The 20,719-nt window shown below is 30.2% G+C and overlaps 1 protein-coding gene across 16 annotated transcripts in view; it reads left to right on the top strand.

Moving 5' to 3' along the window:
* The window catches only part of LOC139520296 (B-cell linker protein-like), a 42,087-nt gene extending 25,585 nt beyond the window's left edge, over window positions 1–16,502 (top strand). For 4 of the 16 annotated variants that reach the window (XM_071312816.1, XM_071312821.1, XM_071312820.1 and 1 more), the window contains 9 exons: window positions 1,678–1,705; window positions 2,092–2,301; window positions 2,771–2,782; window positions 6,292–6,827; window positions 10,117–10,251; window positions 11,065–11,136; window positions 11,631–11,717; window positions 12,169–12,321; window positions 13,304–16,502. In XM_071312816.1, coding sequence (XP_071168917.1) covers window positions 1,678–1,705; window positions 2,092–2,301; window positions 2,771–2,782; window positions 6,292–6,827; window positions 10,117–10,251; window positions 11,065–11,136; window positions 11,631–11,717; window positions 12,169–12,321; window positions 13,304–13,417 — 1,347 coding nt within the window. In that variant the 3' untranslated portion in view covers window positions 13,418–16,502. Of the gene's footprint in view, window positions 1–1,677; window positions 1,706–2,091; window positions 2,302–2,770; window positions 2,783–6,291; window positions 7,578–10,116; window positions 10,252–11,064; window positions 11,137–11,630; window positions 11,718–12,168; window positions 12,322–13,303 lie in introns of all 16 variants that reach the window. The other 12 variants (XM_071312819.1, XM_071312823.1, XM_071312817.1 and 9 more) reach the window with 6 other exon arrangements.
* Window positions 16,503–20,719: the final 4,217 nt, after the last annotated feature.

Raw genomic sequence — 20,719 nt, 5'->3', positions numbered from 1 at the left:
AAAGTTTTCTGTTTGTCGTTCCAGAGTTATAGCTAGGACTTGAATTGTCAGATTTCAGTATATTTTTCACATATTGTACTATAACTTCATTTTGCTTAGACATGTACATACTGTTTCAATGGCTAAGCATAACAAACATTCTGATTTCAACAGTTTCCTCAGTTTTGTTTTTCTACAGACTCATATTATTTGCTTTTAATTACAGTAAATTCCTTTGAAATATCCCATTTTTGTATTGCAACAATATCCATTTGTTCCATTTGCACTATAAGGTTTGTGTCATGGACTCTCAATGCAGCTGTTTATTATGTCTTTTAATAGCATAGTTATGTTTATGCAGAGCACTGTTTTGTCTTTGCAAAGCAGTGGAATGTCTTTGAGTACCATAATGTTTTTATGTCTTTTCATAGCTTATTTAAGTTGTTGTATAGCATATTTAAGTCTTTGTATTGTATGTTTGAATCTTTGCAAAGCATTGTTATGTCTTTGCATGGAAATTTTTCGACCTTGAAAAGCAATTTTTGTCCTTGCAAAGAATTTTATGATCATTAGGTTCATTTAATGTTTAAAAAAAAAGTTAACACAATTTTTATACAGAAATGGTTTAACTCTAACTCTCACCAAATATGTTTTTACACAAATCTTCTAGAAATATAACAGGAGCAATTACTTGTTTGAGAAATGGTACAAAGTTGTTTTTTGTGGTTATTTACAGAAAGATATTATTAAATATTTTGAGGAAAAATTATTTGCATCAATTTTTGTGAGTACTTTATGGTAAAAATGTGTTGGTTGCATGTTTAGTATTGGTGAGTTATTTCCCAGTAGTTTTCCTTCGATGTATGGTATTTGGTTAAACCTTATTTTAAATGTCTTATGTCATAAGGGTAATTCCATCAAGTCTTTATCCTATTATCATATGTTGAATTAACAGTCTAAAAAATTATGCAGAACTTATTTTTGCACATCAAAGAGAAAAATGTTGCCTGCTTAATATTTAGTCCTTCCCAGTACTATAGTGAAAAATTCACAATGTTTCATTGCATATAAAAAGAAAAAAATCATTGCTGTCAATGCAAGGCAATATCTCTACTTTCTTTTACATAAACATGATTAGGAACAAGTTCACTCTTGTTTCTAAACTATTTTACAGTAACACCATTTAAAAAAGATCGTTCCTTAAAACACCAAAGATAAATGTTTATGACTCAGAAATCTTTTGCTGCAATGAATGAAGGTTTCTTAGAGGGGATTATTTGCTTTTGAACTGCTGTAAATATTTTTTGCATCCATTCATTAATGCTATCTTGATTGATTCTGTCCAGCCTAAATGATCTTTTAAATAGCAAGGCAACTTTATTTTATAAAATGTTGTTTGTAAAGTTCTCGTATCATTCTACAACTTAGAATCACAATCACAAAAGTAGCAACACAATGTTTAGCTGTATTGACTCTCCTAAACAAACATATATATTTTATGAAGCATAACAAAAATCCCTTTGTTTATTAAATATTTGTAATAAAAAAATATATGTAATACAAATTTTTTTATTTTTTTTGTCATTTAATTTCATCCTAATAGAAAATGTGTACAAGTACAGTAAAACCTTTTTTGTGATATTGTTCTTTTACAATTTCATCATGTTGTAAGAGTGCCATTTTTTTTATATTTTTTAGAAACAGAAGAGAGATGATGCACCACCTCGTATGTATTCATTAGTACAGTCAGCTTTTAATGATAAATTATAGTATAGTTACTGTACTATTTTTCTATGTTTTTTGCATACGCCAAAAAAGATGTAGGAATTTATATTGAAAGTCATCAAATAAGCAGTTTTTCTGAATGAAATAGCTAATTTTAAAGAAAACCAGTAAGATTGTCCTACATTTTCTTTGACATAAAGAACAGCAATAAAAGTACCTGGCATGTTCCTTTGCTGATTGTGAGATTTTTGCTGTTCATGTACTGATTTTGTATCATGGATGTATACCCCTATTATTTGTTTTTCTATGACATAACAACTTTGTTTAGGCACCTATTGTGTTGTTTCTTTATTGTGTGTTTGTTTTGATTAGAATAATGTACTTTAGCTCCTAGGAATGTAGAAAAGAAACAACCAGTACCAAAACCTACTGGTATGGGTATGCCTGCTATAGGAATGGGAGATATACTCAATATAAAAGACAGACTAAAAAAAGTTCAACCTCAAAAAGAACCTGAGAAGAAAGAACCAAAGCAATATACAGATCATAATGAACTTCAAGCTAAATTTAATTTCTTTAAAAACAAAGAAAGAGAAGGTAAGCTAAAATGTTTCATTATATATTTCAAAATGTTTTATGTTAGTTTTAAGGTATTAATTCAGCATAACATCACAGCTTAATTAATGTTGTACTTAAAGTAGCAACTTAGCTAAAGAAGGGAAAATGGTAGGATAGTTTTGGGGTCATAAAATACTTCACAATAGTACATCCTTTGTTGTGGGAAATATATAGACTACTGGTTTTTTTTTCTTTTGCACTCACCTCTATTGTTTGAATAGTAGAATTAGCTAGGATGTGATTTTATTTTTATGCACAAGAGCTCATTTTTGGCTAAATTTTTGCTGGCTTATATTAAAATTGGCAACAAAACAAACATCAAATATCTTTGTTGAAGTAATTATTTGTTATAATCAGATTGCTAAAATAATTTATGTTTAGAATATTGTTTTCTATGAATATATTCAGGATATTTAGGATATGCAAGCTTTTCTTGTTATATATTTAGGTCCACCTACACGTAAGTCTATTCTCACCTTTTCTTTGTTGTATTTTATTTTATTGTGAGCCAAATGAAACATTTCCACAGAGTCATCTACTCTTGGTCAAGATGTTTAAACTTTGGTCAGTTCTATTCATTTGGTTCGCAATAATGTCCTTCAACAAAGCATTTGATCAGCAATTAAAACACCATTCAATAACAACCTGCTTTCATCACCAGCACCATATATAGAAGCCTTACTGGCAATTGAAATAAAAGACCAAATGCTACTCAATTTTCAAGTTGATATTTATTTAGGCTCTGGTAAACAAACTTGAGGAAAATAACACTGCATGCATATGCTTGTACAAAAATGGAGTACTGTTTTACTTAAACAATTGATTGCTGCTATCCATAAAGTACTTCTAGAGCAATTTTTCAAGCTGTAGGTTAAACTATGCCAATAAGAACCTTAAACTATAGAAATAAATCTGAGTCCTATATTGTCTGAAGAGAGATGTTTTAAATTGATAAGTTAAATAATGTCTCCAGCAAATTATAATCTAACTTTTAATTGAGCTTTTAATTTTAACTCAGACAAAACACAAAAATATACAAGTACTTATACTCAACTGTAAATCATAGCTGTACTTATACTTGCATTTGCTCTAAGATTAAAAAAATCTATTTATTACATTTTGTAATAATGGTTATTAAAAAGATTCTTTTGAAATACTTCCTTAAAAGTTCTTCCCATATATTTCATTTAACATCCTGGTAAACATGGAAATTTGTAATACCTTCTAGGTTTTAAAAATTATAGCATCACATCCATAATGTAATCTGTAAGATTCAGATAGCATCACATTCAAGAAATATAGCATTGCATTACCATGATGTTAAAAGGCCTATGGGAAAAGGCTGCTAAATTGTTTTATAATTATCTATTTGAAAATAAAAAGAAGATTCTAAACCCTTTCCTTTGCAAATAGAAAATATGTTCTACTCTCAAACAATAATCCATAGATTTGTTGAATTGAAGTTTGCAATTTGAATGCTAACACAGGTTTGTCAAAGAAGAGTATTCTTACTAACTATGCCCTGATAATTTTCACATTATCTTTAAACAATCCTGGAAGATCCCACTAAAGTGTTGCTGAAGAAACAAAAAAAATCATCAAATTTTATTTTCTTCGTTGAACTTTTTATGTACAATTTCCTGCTAGAATAGTCATTTGCTCTTTGGATTTACATTGTATTATTACATGTAGGTCACCAATTTTTGTGGAATTTCTTGACTCAAGTTTAACCACATTTTTAACTGTTCAACAAAATAAGAATTTTCAAAATGTTTGTGTGCAAAAATATGATTAAATCTTTTAAAATCTACCAAAATTTAAAAATTAAAAAAAAATAATTCCACAAAAATTGATAACAGTAAAGCATTCCATAGTATATTGAACAAATAGAAACAATATAATTGTAATTCAATAAAAAGAAAACTCTTTTTTTCTTATCATAAAAAATGTTTTAGAGGTATTTTTCAAACCAGAAAAAAGGTAAACTTGTCAATTGTAGAATTAAGTTTGGTTCAATGGTTTCTTGATTGTCAGTAGAATTATGAGAACCAGATAATTAAATAGCAAGCTAGGTTGGACTTTCATATTTTTATCATTAGTGATTTTTCGCACATGCAAATTGCTATACCATGAGAAGCTAATATGTAAATGTTGATATTTTGCATTTGGAGTTGCAGCAAATTGCTCAAACTTATAACTTTGTTTTCAAAATTATATCAAACAAGTAAGAAAAAAAGAACAGAAAGAAGAAGAAAAAGAAATGACAACCCGTTTATATCACTATTTGATTTTATCAAAAATACCCAAATGTCTTATAATGTTTCAAAAAGTTAAAAGTTTATCTTCTTAAATTATCTTTCTATTTAAATATTTGCAGCTGCATTTTGTAAGTACATGTACTCAATTTAAAAGAACGTTAAAAAGATATAGACTGATTATTTTATTTTTCTGATTGTTCAATATATTAATAACCACCCACATAGAAAAGTGCATTCTTATACATGTACATGTTGTCTGCTGTATGGTCGGGTTGTTGTCGCTTTGACACATTCCCCATTTCCTTTCTCAATTTTACATGTAGTAAGTTACTGGATTATCCCCCTTATCTGTACTTTAATTTAGCACTGTATTAGATATAGAATGTAGAAGTATGAAGGGTATGTGATGGCTATAGGACATGTAAATGTCAGAGATAAATAGATGTATAAAGGTGGAGTACTTTATATAAATAATGCATGATAATATAGAAATTTCTCAGTTTGTTGTTTTCACAAGAATAGTTTTCTTTTTGCTGATACTGTAATCTTAGAATTTACATACCTTCATTTATTTATGTAAATTTTCAATAACAGTATGTTTGAAAAAAAACCATGATTTGTGAACTTTTGACTGGAGTTTGCAACAAACATCCCTTAAATGAATCACTATGCATTTTATTTGGTGCCCTTTCAAATTTTTCTTAGGAGAACCATTAAATTATTTTAAGTAATTGTCATCATTTCGTCAGAGCCATTAAGCTTTTACTGACAACTTTTCTAGACCATATATAACCAGTTGCCAGCAAACATTGAAATATATATGCAATATAATGCACTGTGTTAAAAGAGCTGTTCTTGTGAAGCAACAAACTGAATTTGATACATAATGACAGATATAAGCTTTGTATGGGGTAAATGTAAGACAGGGCAGACTGTGATGTAGTTATTTGCTTTTAAGATGGTGTTTTATAGATATATTTACCTTATCATGCCTATTGGCGATTCGCTTAATTATCTTCTTTGTAGGAATATGAGTTTTGTGTCAACTTTGATAATGAAAGTGAGATTTAAGTGTGCTTTGTCAAAATTAGTGTCCGCTTCCTGCCATGAAAAATGGTACTCTCAAAAATGGAGGAAACCATAGTTTATTTACTGTTCTGTATTACTGATAACGAGGGGAAACCTTATTCAAACTATTTATTTTCTTTAAAAAAATATTTCATCACTGATAAAGATTATTTTTAGCAAATGAAAGTTAGAATCCATTAAAAAAACAAAACAATCATTCAGTTACAGCCAACGAACAGGTATAAGGTTTGTTGAACATACATGTGGACAAGGAGATTATGATACATGTATATACCCTAACTTGTCTCTAAGTGTGATGATGAATTGTTATTGTCTAATATGCTCACTTACTACATGTGGCTTTGATATAAATAATAAAAAACAGTTTGTTTTTATTTGTCTTTTGATTAACAAATTTAGTTTTAATTGCATGAAAGCTATCAAAAATCAAATTTGGCTTTGTGATCTTAAAAGTATATCAAGGTCTACAAATTAACACATATTTATAGCTATGTATTATCAGATTTAATCAATCTTTTTTGTTTGTTTTTAAACAGTCAAAAAGCAATCCACTGAGGTTATATAGGCTTCATAAAATGTATTGAGCGTCCTTTAAATTTTGTCATTGGAATTTTGTTTACAGATAGTAGTAGTGACAGTGATGAAGCTAAGAAACCATTAAAACCAAGTCTTAATAAACCTTTACCAGTGAAACCTTCAGATGTTCCGAGTGGTCGCTTTCCCAAACCTGTTGCTAAAAAGAGACCAAATGTTCCACTTAAACCTTCACGTGTTTCGGATGAGCAAAATGACTCTTCACCAAATTTTTTAAGTCAGGTAAAGTTAAAACATGTAAATAGACCAGTGGATACTGTAGAAAAAGAAGTAACAAGCAATATTCCTTTACAACCACCAAAGAGAGAGCCTTCACCTTTAAAATTTGGAAGGAGTTCTGACTCATCAGACAAGAATGCCTTACAAAATCATACTGGACCAAGTTTTATGGGTCAGAAGGGAGAAACAAGTGTTTCCTCACAGCCACCAGGAAGAAATTTTCCTCCGACTCGTCCAGTACCTAATGCCAGACCGACAGAAAAGAAGTCCTTCCTGCATGCCTACCTGGACAAGAATCCAGAAGTCTCAAACCAGAGGATTCCACCAAAACTGGTACCTAAACTGGTAGCTCTCTATGTCTGTGTATTCTGTTGCATGACTGATGAAACTGGATTATCTAGATCTGTAGCATGTTGTCATTTATCCTTTGCTCTTGTCTATATATTTTTCAGGGATTTATTTCCAGCCTTGTACCTTGAAACAAATATTCCCAGATATCTCCAAAACATCTTTATTGTTCATGTCAACCAGAAAGAAAGACTTGATCTCATTCTACATGATGGTTCCACTTCTAATCAAAGGAATAAATCTTCATTATAACAATCAATGAAATTGGATATACTAATAAAATTCAAGTGAATGCAAAATGAATTAATTTGTTCACCTAACAAAATTAGATATGTGTTTTTTTGGTTATTTTTGCAACATTTGACTTTCAATTTTTGAAACAAATGGGCCTATCACAACTACTGGGTCTATCTGGTCTAATTTTGATTTTCATTAGTTAAATTACAAGTGGAATCAGCTGTTTCATAAATGTTTTTCTCTTATTTTCAGAATGTTTGACTTTAACCACTTCCAGATTTCCTATCATGATCCTAAATAGAAATTTAACTTTAACATTCTATCCTGTTCTGCATGAATTATAATGAATGCTGTTGTACTTTAATAGCTTTAGCTAAAGGTGCCAAGCCAGATATTACTCCTAAACCTGTCGGTTTCGGTTTTAAGAAATCCATACCAGCGAAAGATGACAAAGTAAACTCCCCAGTTTCACCCACAATTCCAGGTGAAAGGTCATTACCCCAATCTAGGGTGAGTATTTACCATGACATAATGGTACTTTTGCAGTGTTTATAGCCTATAATTTCTTTTTAAAATAAATAACCTAAGATATACAAGTATCACTTACTTTTGATAGTTTTATTTTCGTGGATTAAGTTAAACTAACATGTATGTGGACATTTATATTGGTGGTTTTGCCGAAGTCTGCATACAAGCCTATAGAAAATTTGTTATTCGTTGAACATAATTTTCTTAGTATCACGAAAATCAACGAAAATTAGTGTCCAACGAATAATATTGAATCCACAGTATCTGTCATAATCTTTAATCAATATCTAATTAAGCTGCAAGGTTCAAGACCTTCCTGATCAGTGTCCAATAATGATTATAATTTTTCTGGATTTGTCAATTTCCAAGTCAATAGATTTTTATTTCTTTTAATGAAAACTTGATATTGGTTTAAGAAAACAGATTAAGACCTTGAATTTACGTAATATATGCTGAAATTAAGGTACATATTAGCTTGTAGTGTATAGACTGGGAACTAAATAACTAGCATGTGTTCTGTAGTAATAATAATAATACACATATAACATGTATTATATTCAAATTAGTAATTTTTGGTTGTGTAAAACTAAATGTATGAGATATCATTGAAATGTATATTTAAAAAATCACATGATCAAATTGAAAAAATTGCTTGATTCATCAACAAATGGAAGTTTTTAACGACCTTGACTGGCTATACAGCCCTCGCACGGTCGGAACATAATTTGATTCATCCACAAGGGTCTATATCTAAAACAAAATATGACACTCTGCTATGAAACATGGTCTAATTCTTACTGATTTAATACCTGAACAAACACATTTGGAATAGATTCATACTTTTAGTTTTAGTTTCTTGTGTACAATTTGGAAATTAGTATGGCGTTCATTATCACTGAACTAGTATATATTTGTTTAGGGGCCAGCTCAAGGACGCCTCCGGGTGTGGGAATTTCTCGCTACATTGAAGACCTGTTGGTGACCTTCTGCTGTTGTTTTTTTCTATGGTCGGGTTGTTGTCTCTTTGGCACATTCCCAATTTCCATTCTAAATTTTATTTCATCATTTAAATGAAATTGTTTTGTCAAACAAAAAAGCTGTATTGTTCTACCATAGGCTCAAATGTTTCCAAAAAGACAATTTTTTTCTAAGATTTCAGTCTCAGGAAGACAATTAACCTAAAACACTTTGTTTAGTTTATCATAACATTCAGGACCACATCTTTCATAAAACATTGGCAGTAAATGCCCAATGATCATACTGTTTACATCATACATTCCTATCCAAACCCGCAAATTTAAAGGTTTTGTGTACCATCAAAACTTAAATAATATAAGCCCTCAGCTATTAAAAAGATTCTAATCTATGCACAAAATGAATAACCAAAATTGATACTCATTGAATTATGTTGTTCAAATTAAGAAATTTGCATTAAAATCAAACAGCAATTGAATTTAATTATGAAGTTATTTGAGGTGGCTTTTACTTTTATTTCTATAATGGTAACTGCATCTTCTCCATCCAACAATTAAAGATATTGTGTCAAAACTGCTTTCTGCTTCTTTTTCTTCCCACAAATTCTTTTTCCCAATTTTAAAGTCATTATTTTTTTTTTGACAAATCTAATAAATATGGTCCAGGAGCAAGCATTGAGTGGCAATAGTTAGAATGGTAGAGCCTTTAGATGCATGTGTACAGATATCATGCACTATATCCTCATCGGTCAATAAATTTAATAACTGATGATGATTGTTCTGAGATGACCATGTTGACATAGACTGACAGTAATCTAGACTGAAACTTCAACTAAATCACAGACAAACTTGTGGAAAATTTCCAGTTTCATATTAACAATCATTATTCTAAAGCTATACAAATTGAAACCGTATCTAACAAATGTTTATATCTTAACTAATATTTCTATATCTGATTATAACACACTATACCTTTTTCCAAATCTTTGAGAAACAACAATAATCATATCAAATGTTATAAAATATGCACAGTTAGTGAAACAAGCTCATTGGAGCCTCTAGTTTGAAAGTATAACAAGCAAGCATTCAATTCAATTTTGACTGAAAAGAAGAAGATTCATTAATGCAATGACTAAAATTTGTTATTTTAGAGTTATACATGCAAATATTTAATTCAAATTTAAAGTATTGTGAATTTGTCACATTTATTCTGTTAAAGTAATCACATTAATCTCTCAGTCGCAGTTAGATTTGAAGCTTAGATTGGTTTTTTTAGTTTTTAATTTTAATGCTAATTATTTCTAATAGTCTGTCATTAGATTTGTTTATTGTCACAACAACATATTATTGAGGTAAAAGTATTTTTTTTTTATAGAAAAGATATATTTGAAAGCTATTATTCAGGTGTAAGTAATTTATAAAAATGATATATGGTATATCAGAAAGCATTATTAAGGTGAAAGTTATTTATAGAAACAATATGTATATATCAGAAAGCTATTACATGTATTTAAATGAAAGTTATTTATAGAAATGCTATATTTCAGAAATCTAGTGATTCGTTGCCACCTGTGCCACCACCAGTCAAAGAAATCCCATCCCAACATCGAGATCTGCCTCCACCTCCATCCAATGCCACACCTGGGTTGCCACCACCCAGGGGAAAAGATGGTTATACAAAGGTATGCTTTCTATTTCATGTTTTTATTGAAACTTGCTTCACTCATGGGGTGTGAGTTATCTCCTTGCTTTAATTGAGGATTGTGTTACTTTTTAATATTTTTCTGTTACTGATTTTGATTGTCTGCGATGTCTGTACTGGACATAATATTTCCTATGTTTCCTATGTCCTTAAAACCACTGAATTATCATTTTGATTTTCAGTCAACTACCGTTGTATATGGAAAATGCTATCACATATGTACCAAAACAATGATTTGGGAGGGGGAGGGGGAGTTAGATTTTATAGGGAATAAATTAAAGTACAGCAGATTCATTTTGTTAACTGATACACATGAAATCAATGAAAATTTAATAAATTATCCCAAAATTGATAATGAATCAACAGTATTTTATAGCAAGGCTAATGGGCAAAGGCAAAACAATGTATACTAATTGAGCTTATATAGCAACATGTGCAGTAAAACAAAGGAAAACTACAGAAAATTCAGGTGGATTTGAAAAGATAATATTCTGTCATATTTTTTTGTTTTTTTTTCCTTTGTTCATTTCACATCATCATTTTTTCTAGATGATACATATTTATTGTATTATTTTGCTTTTAATTACTGATATCTTGGCTCAATTGACAAATGGGCATTTGAAATGAATACTACAACTGCTGAGCTTGTTTTCAATGAGAGTTTAGATTATGTTGTCTTAGATTATATTGAATATGGCTTTCTATTTTAAGCTTTATGAAATCTGGACATGTTTTAAATAGAATTGATCAATAAGTACTGTGATTTGTTATCATGTTTCATTACATTTTAAAGGTCAGTGTAACTGAGGCAGAAGAAAACAATAATGAGGATGATGACCAAGAAATTTATGATGATGCCATATCAGTAAGTTTTTGTTTCTGTTCAAAACTTTCTGTGATACAAAACTTTAAAAACATTACTTCATAAGTACACAAATTTAATTTACAGAAAATTTTTTTCAGGCCACTTCAGCACTATATGTGCTATTGTGTTTTCTCAGTTTTTATTGGTGAGGAAGCCAGAGTGCCCAGTGAGAATCACCAGCCTCCAGCAGGAAAACTGGCAATCCTAGTAAATGTAAATGAAGATTGATATCAAACATGCTTTAAATTTGCAGGTTTGGAACTGGCAACCTCAGTGTTGTCAAGTTAATGATACAATAGATGAACTATGTAGATCACTTAGCCGTGGAGGTCCCTGTTAAAAAAAAGAGGCTATGTTACTTTTTGTATAAACTAACTGAAACAACGTAGGAAAACAGTGAAGTTTCATAATAATGTAAAGTTATGAAACATGAGGAGGATAGAGAGTTAATATAAAGTGTATGCCTTCCAATTGTAATTATTTGTATTTTATAGTTTGAAGATCCATTGTTGAAGGAAAGATGGTATTTTGGAGAAATAGACAGAATGGTTGGAAATGATAAATTAAAGAAAGTGGGAACAGTGAGTAATTCAGTATTAAGATTTTTTTGTGAAATGAGCAGCATGCTCCACTTAAAAGGAGATTTTTTTTAATTTTGATCCCTTATTGTCAATAAATAGATATAAGAAGATGTAGTATGGGTGTCAATGAGACAACTCTCCATCAAAATCACAATTTGTAAAAGTAAACCATTATAGGTCAAAGTACAGACTTTAACAAGGAACCTTGGCTCACACCGAAAAACAGCAGCTAAATTATTCACTATTTCTGATAATATAGATCAAATGCTTTTTTACCTTCATTTCATAATGCAACAGTGAAATCAGTTCTTGCACCACCCTACTCAATCCATCTGAAAGAATTTGAGAAATAATCTTTCTTCAAAATGTTTTGGCTACTATGATCAGGAATTGATTTTCAGCTTGATAATGTTGAGAATATTTATAATCATGTTGTTATTTTTTCTTTTAGAATGGATCTTTCTTGTTACGAAAAAGTACAAAAGGTGGCAATAACCAACCCTATACATTGATGGTTTTATATAATGACCATATATATAATCTCAAGATAAGGGAAAGAAATGATGGTAGGATGGCTATAGGAGAAGAAAAACCTGATGAAATGGTAGGTTGATATGATAATTTATCTCCTCTCTTAAAACGTTTGTGTGTAGATTTCAAACACAGTACATGTATTAAAAACATTGATCTAATGATTGATTGGAGATTAATAGAACATAGCTCCAATGCTATAATAACATGTTTAGTTTTATTTACTGTATATAGTTTAAGGTGGTACCCAACAGCTTGACTAAAATTTATTTGGCTCGTTTAATTTTCATAAAATTTTGACAAAATATTTACTTTGACCCTTTTACAAAAATATAAAAATTTCAAAAAAATTGAACCAACCAATTTATTAGAAAAATTACACTGGTTATATAGCAGTTTGACAAACACTGATTTTGATCATTGAGAAGCTTAATATTCCCTTAACAACGACAACGTAATTAAAACGTTTAGCTGATTTTACAGAGTTATCTCCCTGTAGTGTTAGGTACCACCTTAAGATTACTGTGGATTCATTTATTTTCTTATTTTTTTGTTTGATAACTATTAATCATCTTGGAAATCAATTTTGATGGATTGAGGAAAAACAAATTTTCATAGATATTTGATGTCATGATTTTGTCAAAGTCTGCATACATTCCTATAGAAAACTGGTATTTCGTTTAACATTTAAATCCATGGTTTAAACTTAACCCATGAAATCCATGAAAAAATGCTTCAAAACATAATTATGAATGGCCAGTAGGTGACCTCAATTTGAGCATCTCCTTTACACATATAGTTTTTGATGGGGTCGACATTTTAAATTTTAGTTTGGTTCAGATTTTATATTGGCTTTCTAGATAAATTTAAGAGCATGTCTTTAATGTACATAAAATTAAATGAGCATAATGGTAACATCTTTTTAGAAACAATTTTTACTGTGCATGCTCACAAATTGAAACCAATTTGTATATTTCTGATTTATTTGGCTTTGAGCATTACTAAAGAGATATTGTTAGTTGAAATTAATTCTATGTTATTACTTTTATTTCCAGTCATTTATGTCAGTAGAAAATTTAATCAAACACCACCAGTCCAATGACGTCATTCTGGTTCACAAAGACGGCAAGCAAGACACTACGATGCTGATCAGATCTCCAATGAAATGATAATCATTGACAAAGTCACAGACATATTGTCATATTGTAGAACTGTGATCAATTTTGAATAGAAATGCTGATAATGTGTTTGATTTGCTGTTTGAGGTGAAGTATTGTTTTTGGCTACAGCTACAGCTGCCATAGAACTCACAAAATAAAATTGTTAGTTTTACCAATGTTTTCAAGCTAAATCAACAATCTATCAACATTTTAATTCAATCTTCTACGTCATGCATGATTGAGCAGTATCAAATGAAAAAGTGGTTAACAAGTTTATAATTTTGTAGAATACTAAATCTATTATTGATCAGTTTGAAATGTTTATCATCATGAGTACCCTGTAAGTACTTCTGGTTAGATACTGAATTAAAGGGATACACAAAACATTTTAAAAGAAATTTAATCTTTCCCAGTAAAAAGAATGTTTAATGTCATTTCTAAATTCCAAAATAAGCAAAGAATAATATTTAACCATAAAAAAAAGTGGAAAATTGCTTGGATCTTTGGTTCTTAATTCCATGGTTTCATACTAGGCACTTTTTTGTTAGGTGCGTTTCATAAAACATTACAAAAGATCTACACAAGTATTTATAAACATAATTTGCAAAGTCTGTCTACATGTCTTGTCTAGTGATAAATGATATGAAATCTGTGATAATAACAAGAGGTGGTTACCATTGGGTATATATCAGGGTGCCATCATATGTAATGTGAAAACATTACAATAATCTCAAGCATGCTTGTACTTATGTGTTCATGCTCCGTATATTGTAAAATGTTTTATTATCCATTCAGTGATGATTTTTTATGGATGTGAAAAATGTATTTAGAATGTTTTAGAATATAAAAGTTTATCTGGATTATGTATACTGGAGAGAATTTTTATTGATCATTCAATGTTATTTTATGATACACCTATTTTTAAAATGTGTGTATTTATGATTTTATTATTGTGTGTGTTAAATATAAATGTTTCATTGAACTTTGCTAGATTCTGCCTTGAAAAAAGCATCATGATGCCTCTAATAATTGAGTATTATGTTTGTTTTGTTTTTATCCTATTTCTGTAATATAATGAAAAATGGTTATGATATAGCTTGCACGCAATATAAATATAATCAAATTTTCAAGGTTAACCCTGCTACAGGAACCTGGCTAGTGGTTGTCTTATGTTATATCTTAATGTTTTTATTCATTAGGGACTTTTGTGTTAAGATCAGATCTTTGATAATCTCTGTTAAATCTTTTTACTGCTTTTCTAAAATTGACAACATTCAGACTTGGACATATTCTGATGACATTTGCAATTGTTGTAAACTGTCTTTTGCTTTTTTGTATTACCAGGTTGCTGTCTCACTGATGCATAGCCAACATCTCCTTTCAATCATGTAAAATATGCTTCGATAGATTTTTTCTGACATATATTAACAAAAAAATAATAAGGATTTAAACGCCTGCTAATAATTTCCTAATAACAAAACTTTAAGACTTGAGCAGATTATGTTAAGTAAATACCTGAGTTTTGATATGAGTTTTCCCATGGATTTTTTATAACTAGGAAAAAAGATGTCAATTTTTTTTTTAAGTTTTAAAGGTGAAATTTATTGAAAAGTGAAAAGTTGTCACTAAGGCATTCAAAACTGTACATGTACTCAAAGATTGTCCTTAAAGTCACCAAAAAAAAGATTAAAATATTCTCAAACTTTGGTTTAAGTTTGTAGGAATTTAAGCGATTAAAAATTTTATTTTGCTAGGTTCTTTTTTTATTTAAACTTCTAGATGAAATATAATAATAAAACATTCCTAATTGAATTCCATTTTTGCATTCCATTGTAACTGTTTTTCATTCAGTGATAAATTTATAGATAACAGTACTAGAAATGTTATAAGTTTATACAATATATATGAAAATCAAATAGATTTTAAGATTACAGTTATAATCATATATGTATTCATCAATACTTAAGCAACTAGATTTTTTTTTTTTTTTAACTTTATCATTATATTTCAAAGATTTTATTTTTATCATGAAATGAACAGAAAACCATGCACCTCACAAAAATTTCCCATATTATCAGGATTTTCAAGCCCTGTAAAAAAAGAGCAGTGGAATTGAAAGAAAATACAAGTGGTCAGTCAAAACTGATTTTGTAAAATTTTTGTTTATTTGTTATATAATGAGGGTTTTTTATTGTTATCCAGCATCATATTTTGTTTACTGTTACATTTATTGTTAGTTCTTAAAAATTGTTAATGTACTTGGGCAGGTGCAGATTTAGGCAGGGTGTTCCCCCAGGCCTAGAAAAAAAATGAAAATGAATGTAGATTACGACTAAAAATGTCTTTTAGTTCCTTATTCTCAAGAGTAACTCTCCTGACATCACATCCTGGATCTGCACCAGTAGGTTATTTTATATATCAATAACTATTTTATGGCCCTCTATAGCTATTTTTTTTATAAATACAATGCTAATGGTGTCAACGTTGTCTGTTACTATTTTGTAGGAGGACACGAACAAAAATTGCTCAGTTGATTTTGTTAACTACATATTTTAGTGTGTAGGTGTTTCAGTTTGGTCTATACTTTGAAACCAAATTAATAGAAATCATGGTCTGAGAGAAATTTAGCATAATACTGTTAGTGAACATTCATTGAATGAATTGTTTTACCATTTTATTAGTAAACGTTTTATCATAAATCTTGAAGATGTTTAATTATTTTAAATGATAAGTATTACATTGCAGGGTTGACCTTCATAAGAGTGTGTGTTACAATTCACATGTCAGAAACTAAATTTACAAATACATTCCTAGTACATGAATATCTAAGCATACAATGTGAAGTGGGACTCAAAACTTTTGAGTACAGAATAGAGTGAAAATGTAAATATAATTTGTATTATTATCATGTCTTGTCATCAGGGTTTTCTTATTGCATTTTTGCTATGCGATGGAACCTTTTTTAAAAGATAAATAGTTCATAACATTCCTTTATAAGTGTTTACTAATTAAAACCATTTTTTTAAAAGACCACATGATATGCACAATAAATTTATGATGCAGTGCTGTCAACTAGACAGGTTCTGCTATGTGTTGTAAGTATGTGCAAAAATCAGGCAATCATAAATCTCAATTATCAATTTAAAAATTTTGTTTGAAGTTCTCCAGACAAGTGATAGATATCTCATTTTCGTATTTAAAGTGATATGAATGAAAAATTAGAAATTTCTTTAGAAATTACTTTATAAAAACCAAATCCAGATATATAATTCAGCTATGTTTTGCTGTTATGAATGATTTTCTGGACTTTAACAGTAGTTTAGAACAAGTATTACAATTTGAACAAATAGTATAACTTATTAGTTTACTCCATTTATATTCAATAATAGACAACTTAGTCTTTTGTAGAGTTAGTAAACTAGTATTTTTATTAGCAAAGCTTATCAATATATTCTTGCACTTCATGTGTATACATGTGTATGTATTTATTGATTTTAAATATTGAAATTGTTCTTTTATATGATTTTTGGTAACTTTAACAATAATATAATGAGAATCCTACTTACACAGGGAATAACATAGCTGATAGTTTAGTTCAAGTTGTCAGAAATTTAAAACCAATTGTTGTGGATTAACCACAGTCAAGTCATTAAAGTGCAAAGTGATAATTTATAGCATACATACAATCCTTTAATATTTGAATTCCACAAGTGTTTTTATGAATGTGATGGTTTAAATATTTTCACATATATTTTGATCTCAATGGAAACCAATGTCACAAGCAAAGTGATCCTACATTCCCTTGTAGGTAAGTGTCAACATTAGGTTCAGTATGTGTGTTTTTTTAAAACATCAATAACCTTGTCAAATTAGCATGGATTTTCCAAAAAAATGCCAATAAGTTTTGTGTTGATCAAAAGCCAGTATTTAGATCAAACATTTTTTTATTCTTTTATTTTCCATATATTACTGATAAATGGATTTATAGTCTTTTTTGGCATCAAGTATTTAGAGACAGTGTGGTGTTTAATTTTTTGAGCATCAATAATTTTGTCAAACCTTTATAGAATTTTATGACAAAAATCATACCCGTAGCCAGGGGTGGGGTTCGGGGGGTTCGGACGAACCCCCCCTTGAAAACAAATAAGCACTGTTAAAGTCGATGTTCTGTTCGAATTGTGACTGTTTCCCTTTGGAAATTCCTGGCTACGGGCCTGAAAATAGTGTAGAGTTTAGCTAAAACACATTCCAATAAATCATTATTGTTACAAAAATGATTATGTATTTTAAAGTGATTTTATTATTCATGTTATATATATATTTATATATATGTATATTTACAATGTATTTTAAACCATTCATAGTATATTTTGAAATAAATAAAAAAAAAACAATTAAATGGCTTATCAATCAGTACTTTAGATTGATGTTGATCTAAAAAAAGTTCCAAATAGTTTTTCAGTCATTATGAGTCAGTTAGTGAAGCGTGTGCATTCTTGTTGAATTACAAGCTTTTGCACAACCACAACTGCCATATATCTGTGAGGAATTTTGACATTTCTACTATATTTTTTTTAGTTTTCATGTTTATCCTTAATTAACTTGTATGACTTGAATTTATAGATAAAATTATTATTGCATGAACATAAGATTACAGCAGTCATTCCATTCACCAAGTACAGTAAACCTATTGTTAATATATCTAAGAAACAGACTAAAACACTCAACACTTATCATTGAACAATAAGCAATGAAAATGAGGTCAAGGTAAAATGAAACCTGCCAAACAGACATGTACACCTTACAATTATTCCAAAAAAACAAGATAGTTGACCTAAAAACTTAACCATGATCACTGATTCATAAAATTAGGTTGATGTCAGATGAGCTCTGATGAACAAGTAGACCTTTCAAGATTCTGGGCTCAAGGACAAAGGAAATTTGACAGACAGAAACTTCATAGCATAACATATATCTGTATACAAGGTTTGAAGCATAAAAATCTTTTATCTCTTGAAATCATAAGTTTGATACAAAAAGTTTATATCTACACTGCCACTGTCCAGTTGTAATCCCTGTCTTGTATTTACAGGCGATACAAAAACCATTTAGATCAGTTTCCAATACATGTACATACATGCAAACATAACAAGGGCAATGATGAAGGTCCCTTTCTCAAAAGTTACATGTATATCTTTTCTTAGTTTAAATGGAATTATGTAAAAAAAAACCTCATAGAACTAAATCATCAACTGTCAAACAAAATATGTTATATATCTAACAATTTATCATACAACCTGATGCAGATCAAATGAACAAAGAGGAGATGGTAAACAAGATTCTTTCTGAAAAAGGTTAGAAATTTTCAAACTGGATTTCTTATAATGCACTGTAAACTAATCAAACCAACAATTCTGCTTTTGGTGATGTAAACTGCTTGGTAGGCATGTGGTAGCATGCTCACTTTGAGTGCTGGATGTAATGATTTAAATATCTTAATCAGACAAGGTCATACAAATCATTTAAAAATAAAATTGAGAATGGAAATGGGGAATGTGTCAAAGAGACAACAACCCGACTATAGAAACAAGAGTGCACACGCTGAAATGTCTCGCCTTCTATACTGATCATTGATATTATGTTGATAGTCCTAAGTATAAAGCTAAGCTTTATTACAACTGTCACATAAACTTAACATTAACCAAGATAACTAAACAAAGACCAATGAACCTTGAAAATGAGGTCAAGGTCAGATGAACCATGCCTTGCAGACATGTACAGCTAACAATGCTTCTATACAACATATATAGTTGACCTATTACTTATAGTTTAAGAAAAATAGACCAAAACACAAAAACTTAACACTGTGCAATGAACCGTGAAAATGAGGTCACGGTCAAATAAAACCTGCGCGACTGACATTAAGATCATAAAATATTTCCATACACCAAATATAGTTGACCTATGGCATATAGTATTAGATAAAAAGACCAAAACTCAAAAACTTAACTTTGACCACTGAACCATTAAAATGAGGTCAAGGTCACATGACATCTGCCCGCTAGACATGTACACCTTACAATCATTCCATACAACAAATATAGTAGGATTATTGCATATAGTATGAGAAAAACAGACCAAAACACAAAAATTTAACTAAAACCACTGAACCATGAAAATGAGGTCAAGGTCAGATGACACCTGCCAGTTGGACATGTACACCTTAGTCCTTCCATACACCGAATATACTAGCCCTATTGCTTATAGTATCTGAGATATGGACTTGACCACCAAAACTTAACCTTGTTCCCTGATCCATGAAATGAGGTCGAGGTCAAGTGAAAACTGTCTGACAGACATGAGGACCTTGCAAGGTACGCACATATCAAATATAGTTATCCTATTACTTATAATAAGAGAGAATTCAACATTACAAAAAATCTGAACTTTTTTTCAAGTGGTCACGGAACCATGAAAATGAGGTCAAGGACATTGGACATGTGACTGACGGAAACTTCGTAACATGAAGCATCTATATACAAAGTATGAAGCATCCAGGTCTACCACCTTCTAAAATATAAAGCTTTTAAGAAGTGAGCTAACGCCGCCGCCAGATCACTATCCCGATGTCAAGCTTTTAGCAACAAAAGTTGCAGGCTTGACAAAAACGACAGAAGGTCACCAACAGGTCTTCAATGCAGTGAGAAATTCCCCCACCCGGAGGCATCCCTCAGCTGGCCCCCAAAACATGGTAGAAGTTTTATAAACATTTTCTCAAGTTTAAAAGCAACATCATGGAAACTTTTGAGAGTACATCAGAAAAAAAAGTAAGCATCTCCCTTGCAGACCTTTCAAACTTTGATTTTTATGCCCCACCTATGATAGTAGAGGGGCATTATGTTTTCTGGTCTGTGCCTCTGTTCGTCCGTCCGTCCGTCCATCCTTCTGTGCCTCCGTTCGTCCATCCGCTTCAGGTTAAAGTTTTTGGTCAAGGTAGTTTTTGAAGAAGTTGAAGTCCAATCAACTTGAAACTTAGTACACTTGTTCCCCATGATATGATCTTTCTAGTTTTAATGCCAAATTATAGTTTTGACCCAAATTTCATGGTCCACTGAACATAGAAAATGATACTGCAAAGTTCAGGTTAAAGTTTTTGGTCAAGGTAGTTTTTGATGAAGTTAAAGTTACATCAACTTGAAACTTAGTACACATGTTCCCTATGATTTGATCTTTCTAATTTTAATTCCAAATTAAAGTTTTGACCCCAATTTCACGGTCCACTGAACATAGAAAATGATAGTGCGAGTGGGG

This window comes from Mytilus edulis, chromosome 4, assembly GCF_963676685.1.
Source record: "Mytilus edulis chromosome 4, xbMytEdul2.2, whole genome shotgun sequence".
Lineage (NCBI taxonomy): Eukaryota > Metazoa > Mollusca > Bivalvia > Mytilida > Mytilidae > Mytilus > Mytilus edulis.
The sequence above is the reverse complement of the archived record's forward strand: the minus strand, read 5'-3'. Positions and strand labels throughout refer to the sequence as shown.